Here is an 11,345-nt window from a genome sequence, read left to right as displayed (position 1 = left end):
AATTCTCTTTGTTGTTGTTTTCTTTTTAGTCAGATTTTTTATCGCGTTTTAAAATGCAAAAATTTCGCGATATAACGCAAAACTTTCGCAAATAAACGCGAAAATTTAATATAAATATTGTCATTTCACAAAAGAACCATTATGAAGAACAATGATTGAAAACTCAATTTCGTTTTAAATAAATACTTATTATTCATTATTTTAATATTATCCGTTGAGAATATTTGATATAAATTCTCGTGTTTATTCATGAAATTTTTGCGTTTATTCGCGAAAGTAACACGTTAACTCGTGAAAGTTTTGCGTTATATCGCGAAATGTTTGCCTTTATTTGCGTTAAGTTTCGCTATTATTCTCGATTTTTTTTGGTACCTACGAAAATGAGCTTAATGGGCTTTCATAGAAATGACTCTCTTTGTGTAATGACAAGTTTTTATCAATTATCATTCGTAATTACAAGGATATAATTGTTTAATAATGTTCTATATGTGATATCGTCGTGACATTGATAGGGTCTAGGGTGGCGTTTTTATTTCAGAGAAATGTGAAAAATTAAGAATTTGAAAAAAGTTTCAATCCACATACTTTTTCTAGGTATTATTCATATTTAGAGAACATAGTTTTGTCCTCTAAATGCATGATATAAGTATAATATAAGTAAAATATATCTTTTAAATACAAGTAACAACGGTGTGAACATTTCCCATGCTTGAATTATATAATAAGTAAACTACAAGTGGAAAGTGCTACACCTAATTAAGTTTTGGATGGCTCTAGTTTGAAATAACAATATTGACATGGACATTAATGTCACATGCGCGTTCATTCGCGAAAGTTAAGCGTTTATTCGCGAAAGTTTCGCTCTTATTCGCCAAGCCAAATAAAAAGGTTCAAAACTTCATGCATAAATTTATTTTTATTACATTAAAAGAATTTAAATATCATAATCACAGGTGCTTGAGGACAGGACCGACCCCCCCCCCCTTTTTTCATCCCCTCACCCCCAAGTATCTAGACGATTTTTTTCCAAAATGTCTGTTTTAAGTCGTTTTGTGGAATAGACGTATATATATATATATATATAAGGTTATAATAAAAGGATAATTTAAAGAAAAAAATAGTTAAATCCCGAGGGGTCTAGATACCTGGGGGTGGGGGATGGAATGGGGGGCGGGCCTGTTATCAAGCATCTATGATCATAATGATAGTCGTATCTGATTACCGAAAAATACGTATAAATAATTAATAGCACATAAGTTTCATTTCAGATGAAATACGCATACTTCTTACATGAAAGAGAGAGAGAGAGAGAGAGAGAGAGAGAGAGAGAGAGAGAGAGATTAATAATTGTCATATTCGGTATCAAGCAGAATTCCGGGATATTTTTGTGACATGATATGACGAGGAGTTCGATTTGGAAGTCGAGTTTGTCCGAGATCCTTGGAATGCAGCCGTATAGAGACGTTTTACTCGCGAGTTGCAAGAGAAGGCTATCATCAGGTACAGTCCCTGAGAACCAGTCAACACGATAAATAGGTATGAAAACACCTTGATACCTAACCATTCGTACAAAAACCCAAACACCCAAGAGACCCCGGTGATGCTGGTCAGTTTGACAAAGATGACAAAGTCCTGGCGATTACGGTCCTTGCTTTGCTGTAAATTCGGTCTTCTTTGGAGAGATATGACAACACCTAGAAACATCAGAACATTGAAAATGACTACCAATCCCAGCGGTAGTGCAAAAACATACCTCACCATTTCTGTACGCGATATCCAGCAAAAGATGTCTCCATAGCCAATACCGTTACCTTGTATTTCACTGACAACAATATTGATGCCGACAAACGAAACAGAACAAAAGAAAACATAGAGAGTGTAACAGAAAAACCTGGAATTTGTGTGTGTGGCGAGAGGCATCGTTCGAGTAAAAACGTTCACCATGTGGAAACAGGATATGTTCATCCAAAAAATGACCCAAAGCCATGAGAAATGGATCATTATCCCAAGAACAGTGCATATCGTACGGTGATCCGTTTGGAATAAACCAAACTGGTATAGGAGATGTGCAATGATAAGACTGAGAGAGAGGACCAGAATTAGCTTCCCCGGAAACGTCCTAAGTGACTTGAACAAAGCGAATGTCACCGCCACATACAACAGACTGGCAACAGAAATACACGTACAGACCAAAGACATGACGCCTTCTACGCCGTCATAGCTTGACAACATGCGTGGTGTGGACAATTTCTCCATACTTTTCATAAATTTTTCCAAACAAACTAAGTATGAATCATTTGCCTTAAGAAACTCTGATTCTTGAAAACAAACGTCGATTTCGATAACACACAAATCGTATTTTGTTTTGCTTAAGAAGGTGGTATAGTTCTCTAAGGTTATAAATGGGCATATAAGTAACTTTGAAAAACGTTTTATATTTACGTTATAATTGAACTTCGAAGGACTGAGAGTGAACGCGCTTATTTTTTGTTGAAGAGGTCTCCCATCATAAGGGAAATGATAAGAACTCAGATTATCGAAATCTTCGTAGAATCGATCTGTTAGGATGTCAACATCATTGACCATTCCGAACATACTTGTAATGTAATCGACTATTTTCAAGACATACTCAATTCTACTCATTGAGTCGTAGTCATAATAAATCAGGTGGTAGATGGCATGGATAGGGGACGACATATTTACAATGGACACTTCGTAAACCTGATTCCAAAGAATCTCCCATACAGAACTTCCATGCCGTAGATAGTCTTTTATATAAGGAAGTAAGAATTCGGGCTTGCTGTTGGCGTCCATTGTAACATGTAAACTCAGTTCGTACATGTTCTTTATGTCTAAAAATACTTTGGAACACGTCTTCTTGTTTTTGTCAAAGGAGAATGGACTCGAACATTTCACCGACAAACATTGGTTCTGTAAGTAATAAATATAACTATGTGTTATGAACAGAATTACAGAAACAAACTGATATTAAAAAACAAAGTTTATCACGTCATTGTTGTCCTAAGATTTTTTTCTCCGATTGTTACGTTAAGGTGCTTTTCATAGCTTAAAAAAGCCGCCCTAATTGCGCTCTTTTTATTTCATCTACTTTAAAAAATTTGTTGGGATATTTATCTTTTCGTTGATATCTTAAATTCTACATATGACAAGTTACCTGGAAATAATCCATAATTTCGTCTGTTTTGCAACGACTCGCATCATCTGAGTCAACTACTGTTTCGTCTATTCGATCTGAAAATCTCAACATAGCTGTGAATGCCCCCATCACAAAACCGCCCGAGGTGGTAATATCGTCATAACTACATTTCATAAATGGGTCAATCTCATTGTTACATATATAACAGAATACGTTTCTATAGATTCCACGATATATATGTGTGTAAGATTTGCATGCCCTTTCTATGTCAGGATCATGTTGGCGCCATTTTCCGGTTTCGTTGCATTCTCGTACGAAACCGACATTACATCTTGATTTGAAAACGATATTGTCCAATGTGTTTTGGGGGAAGTGGAATAGGATATTACATCGTCGTTCGTTTACTAGTTGTTCTAAAAGGTCAGATATTGTGTAAGCGTATACCCCCATTCCATCGGGGCAGACGAGCTGCCCCGCAAATGATTGAATGTCACTCTCGGACGCGCCATTACAAAGGGCGCAAAACCGGTTCCGGTAAACGGTATCGTTGGCAATGACAGGAAGTGACGTATCCAAGGAACTAAGCATCTCTCCTGGTTCTTCGCACAACTCTCTTTCTTTAAGCCATGTGTACTCAGATTTACACTTCACCACTGATATTATTTGATTTAGGTGATGATTCACTTCAGATTTATCATACGGAAGATACTGAGGCAAAATACAGTCGACATTGGAACTAGTCTCCGTGACGTCAGTGTCGGCGTCAGCACAACAGGTGCGAGAAACGTGACAGTCTTTGGCACAGCTACAGGTGCCACAGCAAGACCGGTACGGAATGATGTCAGGATACCGAAGCCGGGGACTCAGTAGACAAGTCGTAGACATAGGGCAGTATAGGTGGTCAATTTGAAGAGTTCTGTACAGAATATCACTTGTCAGATTCAAATTATCCAAAACCATTTTTGTCTGATTTCGATCGTCTGCTGTAGGAAATTTTATCGTGCTGTTCGAATCATATCCTGTCGGATCTGGATTTATTTGTCTTGTTCCCAATGATCTTGTCTTCCGAGAAACAGTTTTTCCATACAGTGGAACCATTTCTGACTTTGAGTCTCCATGTTGTATGGCCGAGTAAGACGAATTCATTTCTTCAAGAACGTTTTCTTCATCAATTACCAACAACAGTTTCTCATCCAGAAATGCGTGTATTTGGCAATCCAAGAAAAATAAAATCATAAAGCGCAGAATACAATGGTGATGTTTCTTCATCTCTTCAACTTCACCCTATTTCCCCGCTCTCGTGACCCGATGTAATTACTACTATGACGACCTCAGGTTTTTATACTTCATCACTAATATTATGATCTATTTACACGTGCCCGTTAATGCGCCCATTACTTTAAATCCTCTAAAATGAATTGGTTTTGATTGAAATGGTTGACATGTTATGGAAAGATTGGAAAATCACACATCGATCAGAAATGGGAACCTTCGTTCATCGTCGTCCCTTATGAATTACAGAATAATTTCATTGTTTAAACGACCGAATGTTAATGTGAATATCTGTAGTGAATGCCAAAAGTTCTTCAGGACAGATTTTATACTTGCCTTTAATCAAGAAATCGACATCCATCGCTAGTTGATCAGTCAGTCCAAGTTTTAATTTATTATATGTACTATGATAAGAAAAAGTGATGTCAAGAACTTTTCACGTGGAGACCAAGAACAATGGTCCAAAACTAATGATAAAATTAAATGATGCCATGATTCATTCAAATAATTCTTATTTTATTTTTATATTTTGATCACAAAATATGTGTTATAAAATATAAAATGAGACCCAGCTATCATAATAACCTGAAATACATTACACTTTTAACAAATACATGTACATGTTCATCAGCAGATTTGATTATGTATACCCTTATGTGTACCCTAAAATTATACAAAACGATTCGCATTTTGGAAATGTGTGTTTAGAGAGTAAAAGGACAATAGAGCGAAATATGACAAAGAAATTAAAGCAACAGCTTTAGTGATAAAGAAACTCTGGGAAACATGATTCATGTAAGAACCTTCCAAACGGATGGTAACAGAGATAAAACAACAAGCTATACATGAATGAATGTAAAATATTCTTCAAACTGAGAGCAGTGTACCAATTATACAGCAGTGAAGACCTATTTATCTTATCTATATTGAAGTGACGGAAACATGTTAACCACCAAACGCGTTTCGATGAGTAAACTATGAATTAAGAAGGATGCATATATATTAAAAGGAGACTATACCACTTTTGCTTTCGCCTTGTTGTTGACTAGTGACAAAACTAATGTCAAAGAACAAAACAAAACACGAAAAACATAAACTGTAGAATTTAATTGTTTCTTTCTGTCTAGAACTTCATGGAATTCTTTGGCGTGAATATTCACTCGGGTCCTTTCTCACCCGTTTCATAAGAGATCATAGGCTAAAGAGACCATTGCAGATTACCATTACATGTATTGGTCGATATATTAAATTTTCATAAATAAATTTTCGTAAGTAGGACAAAATGAGACAAGCTTTAAATATTGAATCTATGATTCATAGCCCCCTAGATTTACACCGAATACCGGTATTTTAAGCAACTTGATGTTCATTGGAAACCACATAAGGAAATGCGGTACATGATTTGGACCTCCAGTGTACACTTTTGAGCTCAAAACATGTCAATTATTACTTTATGTTGTATTCAGTAGATTGAACCATTTTAAAAACTATGTAGATAATTTTCGCAAATCTCGACTTATGGCCGTTACTGATATAGTTTATTGGCTAACATCATGATTCTGATTGAATTAAAAAATAGATCGTTTTCCAATCATAACGGAACTTTGAATCTCTAAATAATAGAAATCGAAATTAAGAATAAAATTAATAGCTTCGATTTTTAATGTTTATTCAAAACTAATGAATATAAAGTCCATTAGAAAAAATTCCATGCGACTGAGCATCAAAATATTGGACTTTTTATCTATCAAATTGGATCTATAAAATGGTTACCTAGAACATGCACCAATGAAACAGAAAATAAAGCAATCAGTAATTACTAGTACAATAGCTTGGTTGTAAGGTATAATAAAGTTTGTATATTAAGTGAAGTCTCAGAGAATGAAAGAGGCATAGACAGACATACAGACAGAAGAAAATTTAAACATAAGCTGCAAAAATAAATCTTGAACTATATTGTCATCTTAATCGATCATAAAAGGTCGGGTTTTGATTTTCAAAGTAATGGGTTGTATCATACTTTTTTTTGTTACGAAAATTGATGTCTAAATGTGCTTAAATGTTACTGGATTCGTGAAACGATAAGCCCATATTTGTTTTGAAACAGCTGAACGGCGATGCAATCAGAATGCCTGGGTCTGTTTTACACTGAATCACGTAAATGACACTAAACTTGCTAACACCAATCACAGGGTTTTCGGCACGATAATGAAAATCCCATTAAAATGCAATACTTTTAGCTCAAAAGCAAACATTAGGTACTTTTTGCATTTTTTTTCCTACAATTGTCTGTGTCTCTTTGTTTGTTTTCATTAATGGAGTTGATAACGTCGAAAATAATTGATTGCTAGAGATACTGCAATCAACCCGTTACATCCTTCATCATTGGAAACAATAGAGTGTCTACTACTGCACGTAAATTACAGGTGTGATATCAGAAGTCGGACATCATGCTTTACATCAGGTATCTTCTTATCGTAGATTTCATCTTTCTATGTATGAAAGGAAGTTTCGGGGGTGACGGCACTACTGCCGAAAATGTAACGTCATTGAGAAAAGCCCTGCTGAAAGACTATGATCCATACCTGCGTCCGAGAAGGCTGCAGGAGGACCCTGTCATAATCAATGCCAGTTTTGGCGTCAGTCGCTTACACGACCTCAATGAAAAAGAACGGAAGATTTCTATACTGGGATATTTTAGATTTTCTTGGATTGATGAGTTCCTAGTATGGGACAAGGACAAACACCAAAACATCAGTGACATCGTGGTTAAAACGGATGATATATGGTGGCCCACCATAGGACTTGGAAATCCAATCGCTGACTTTGAGACAATGAAAAACACTTACGGCATTTTCCAGGTTTCGTTTTCTGGAGTGATTACATGGTCTCCCGGGGCTTTGTTTTCAGTGATGTGTGATATGAAATTACAGAAGTTCCCTTTTGATACGCAGACGTGCGATTTTGTATTCGTAGTACTTGGTTATACCAAAAAGGACATCGTTATAAACGCAAACCCAGATATTCTAAATGTCCAGGGAACCACAGAGTGGGACATTTTGGAAACCAAAATCCTCGAACTTCCTGGTGGGAGTAATGGACTGAATATTCGCTTCACGCTTCGGAGGAAGCCGTATTTTGTTCTTTTAACGGTGACTATGCCCCTGACATTGCTTTCAATTTTGAACATATTTGTCTTTTTAATACCCGTGGAGTCGGGCGAAAAAACCTCGTACGCCATCTCCACATTCTTGGCTTACTCTATTTACCTGTCTGTCATGGGGTCCTCCCTGCCTGATGACGCCGAGTCCATCGTTTATATGACGTTGTACATTGAGATAATGATGTTCCTAAGTGTACTTATTATGGCGCTGGTCATTATACAGATACGGTTGGTATTTTATCATGGTGACGACCCATTGCCTTGTTGTCCAGAAAACAGCGTGACGAACGAAGAAGACACTGACGTCATTAGTATAGACCTTAATGATAAATCGATACGTAAAGAAAATGAGCCCAGTAAATCTAAGAAAAGAACTTGGTCCAATAGTATGGCTATGATAGACAGAATATTGTTTGCATTTTTCTTTTTGGCACTTTGTACTTTTAATATCATTTTCTTTACTTTAATGTTACGATGATTTCATTACTTTGAAAAATGTTTATACTTTATATCATTGTATGAGAGATGATAGCGAGCGAAAAGAAATTAAAGCAACAGCTTTTATTGGTAGTAAAGAAACTGGAAAACGTGATTCATGTAAGAACCTTCCAAACGGATGGTAACAGAGATAAAACTAACAATATACACTACATGTATGAATGTAAAATATTCTTCAAACTGAGAGCAGTATACTATCAACTTTAAATATACAGCAGTGAATATCTATCTAATCGATATTGAAGGAACGTCAGAAACGTGTTTACCATCAAACGCGTTCGGTTTCGATGTGAGTAAACTATGAATTAAGAAGGATGCATATACATGTTTGTTTTCCCTCGGACTGAAATGTCACACTTTCATTGGTTTAAACATAGCACGTGTTTGCCTCATCTATCTATACTACTATATTAAAATAATAGACTCGAATTTTTGGGCTTTAATACCGAGAAATCGGAAGAGTACTGTATTTTGTTTTATATATTCTAAACATCTTTGGTACTTGAAGATTACCAATTTGTTTTTTCTCAATCAAACTTCGCTTATTAATAATCAACGAAAATTCTTTAAAAAATTCCGGAAATCATCTGAAATTTTTGGATTTTACAATATTGCACATGCGCATTACATTCACGCTAAATCACGGGAGGCTCTTTATTTTATGTTTCCACAATATCACATTTGCATGGATAAACTCAGAGACGATAAAACAAATGCGTGTAAATTTTCATTGAAAATTTGTCATTTATATATATATTTTCGGAAATACGGGAGATTACGCTAACTCAGTGCATTTAATATGAAAAATCCCGATAGTTCCGAATGTCAACTCAAAGCGAGTGAAAAAGGTTGCTGGAGAAAGTGTTGAACTCTTCATTAATATGATTTATATTTTTATATGAAAGGTATTTACAGCCTCAAAATGGTTTATTATGAATAATTTTCAATGCAGCTTCATTAATTTTCTCCAAAATCGTTTTTGGCTACATTACGGGTATATGGGAGGCATTTTAACTGTGGTATAGGCCTGTCCCGAGACACACTTAGATTATTCTAACTAGCAAAGTGTAGTGAAATTAATAGCATTATTGTAGGCTTAAAGCTTTATTACGTTAATGGCAACAATATGGTGTGTCGATGTATCTATTTCGTAAATTATGTCCGATATCATATACATTTGTAGGCCTACATTATATAAATAGTGCCTGTTTGGGAGGGTAACAGTTGAAATTGACACCCCGAGAAAACCATTGTCAACCGACGCGAAGCGGAGGTTGACAATGGTTTTCGAGGGGTGTCAATTTCAACTGTTATCCTCCCAAACAGGCACTATTTATTTTGTTATACTGAATGTCTTTTTTAAAATTTTACTGCTTTTATATAGGAATAACGTGAATTCTACAGCGAACCGTACGCGCATAATTTTCGCGCGCATGTAACATTTTTTAATGTTACCCGTTGCCAAGTGCGTTGCTAACGCTGAGGGTAATAGTAAATATTATTAACTGCGTCTTAACCAATCAGATTTCAGTATTTAACATGAAAGTATAACAAAACGAATTGTTACATGCGCGTAAATGATGCACGTACGGTTCGCAGTAGAATTCAAGTCATTCCTATAGAAAAGCATTTAAGTTTTCTTTAACAATTGACATTCAGTATAATAAAATAAATAGTGCCTGTTTGGGAAGATAACAGTTGAAATCGACAGCCCTCGAAAACCATAGTCAACCTCCGCTTCGCGGCGGTTGACAATGGTCTTCTCGGGGTGTCAATTTCAACTGTTACCCTCCTAAACAGGCACTATTTATATAATGTTACCCGTTGCTAAGTGTGTTGCTAACGCTGAGGGTAATAGAACGGATTATCAAGCGCGTGTAAACCAATCAGATTTCAGTATTTAACATGAAAGTATAATACTGTACAATGTCAACCCGTGCACGCACGGGTCAAAGTCTAGTATATCTCTATATAATTGTTCGGTGAAAAATACTATTAGGCAATATGGCCGTCATTGGCCGACGCTTCGCTTACTCATTTCGACATTTCATAGTATTTACTACATAAACAGCATGCCGTAAGTTCTTAAAGTATTTGGAGAAGTTGCCCTTTGAAATTCTTTAAAATAAGAGTAGTTGCCCTTAGAATATTGACGCCACATTGTTTTGTCTGGAGCAGAAAAAATGGCAGCGTCGAAATTTGCTCAAATCTCTGCAGAAAAAGGGAAAAAACATTCAAAATTGAAAGCAACAAAACATTGTAAGTAAACATGGGTGAAGCAAAGATTTTTAAAGAGTATTTGAAAGGTGAGATTGAAAATTTTGAAGAGTTTGTATGAGTTTTTAACTTAAATTGGACGAGATGTTAAGCATCTTGTACATGGCTTTGCGTAGATCATCGTTATTTGTGAATAAATATGTCGCTTGATAGTCCTCGGGATAAACAAAACACTTATTAGGTTAGTTACTGACTCACTACGGAAATATATTGGGTTGATCAATCTCATAGACGGCTCGGCTTCGCCTCGCCATCTATGAGATTGATCAACCCAATATATTTCCGTAGTGAGTCAGTAACTAACCTAATAAGTAATAATATTAAACGGAGACTATACCACATTTGTTTTCGCCTTGAGAGCAGTATACCATCAACTTTAAATATACAGCAGTGAAGACCTATCTATCTTATCTATATTGAAGGATGTCAGAAACAGGTAACTACCAAACGCGTTCGGTTTCGATGTGAGTAAACTGTGAATTAAGAAGGATGCATATATATTAAAAGGAGACTATACCACATTTGTTTTCGCCTTGTTGTTGACTAGTGACAAAACTAATGTCAAAGAACAAAACAAAACACGAAAAACATAAACTGTAGAATTTAATTGTTTCTTTCTGTCTAGAACTTCATGGAATTCTTTGGCGTGAATATTCACTCGGGTCCTTCCTCGCTCGCTTTATAAGAGATCATTGCAGACGACCATTAAATGGATTGGTCGCTATATTAAATGTTCATAAATAAATTTTCGTAAGTAGGACAAAATGAGACAAGCTTTAAATAATGAATAAGATATTCATAGCCCCCTAGATTTACACCGAATACCGGTATTTTAAGCAACTTGATGTTCATTGGAAACCACATTAGGAAATGCAGTACATGATTTGGACCTCCAGTGTACACTTTTGAACTCAAAATATGTCTATTATTACCTTTTGTTGTTTTCAGTAGATTGAACCATTTTAAAAATTATTAAGG

General features: G+C 35.7%; 2 protein-coding genes across 2 annotated transcripts; one reads left to right on the top strand and one right to left on the bottom strand.

Annotated features, from left to right (window-relative positions):
* Nucleotides 1-208: 208 nt before the first annotated feature.
* On the bottom strand, nt 209-4,452 carry LOC128155901 (uncharacterized). The gene is made up of 2 exons (XM_052817789.1): nt 3,176-4,452; nt 209-2,931 (listed from the first exon to the last, which is right to left on the bottom strand). The coding sequence occupies exons 1-2, from the start codon at nt 4,424-4,426 to the stop codon at nt 1,363-1,365; spliced, it is 2,820 nt and encodes a 939-aa protein (XP_052673749.1). The 5' UTR covers nt 4,427-4,452; the 3' UTR covers nt 209-1,362.
* Nucleotides 4,453-6,510: 2,058 nt separating this feature from the next.
* On the top strand, nt 6,511-8,534 carry LOC128156846 (acetylcholine receptor subunit beta-like). The gene has a single exon (XM_052819156.1). The coding sequence runs from the start codon at nt 6,880-6,882 to the stop codon at nt 8,068-8,070; it is 1,191 nt and encodes a 396-aa protein (XP_052675116.1). The 5' UTR covers nt 6,511-6,879; the 3' UTR covers nt 8,071-8,534.
* The last annotated feature ends 2,811 nt before the right edge of the window (nt 8,535-11,345 follow it).

The sequence above is a fragment of the Crassostrea angulata genome, chromosome 7 (assembly GCF_025612915.1).
Source record: "Crassostrea angulata isolate pt1a10 chromosome 7, ASM2561291v2, whole genome shotgun sequence".
Taxonomy (NCBI): Eukaryota; Metazoa; Mollusca; class Bivalvia; order Ostreida; family Ostreidae; genus Magallana; species Magallana angulata.
The sequence above is the reverse complement of the archived record's forward strand: the minus strand, read 5'-3'. Positions and strand labels throughout refer to the sequence as shown.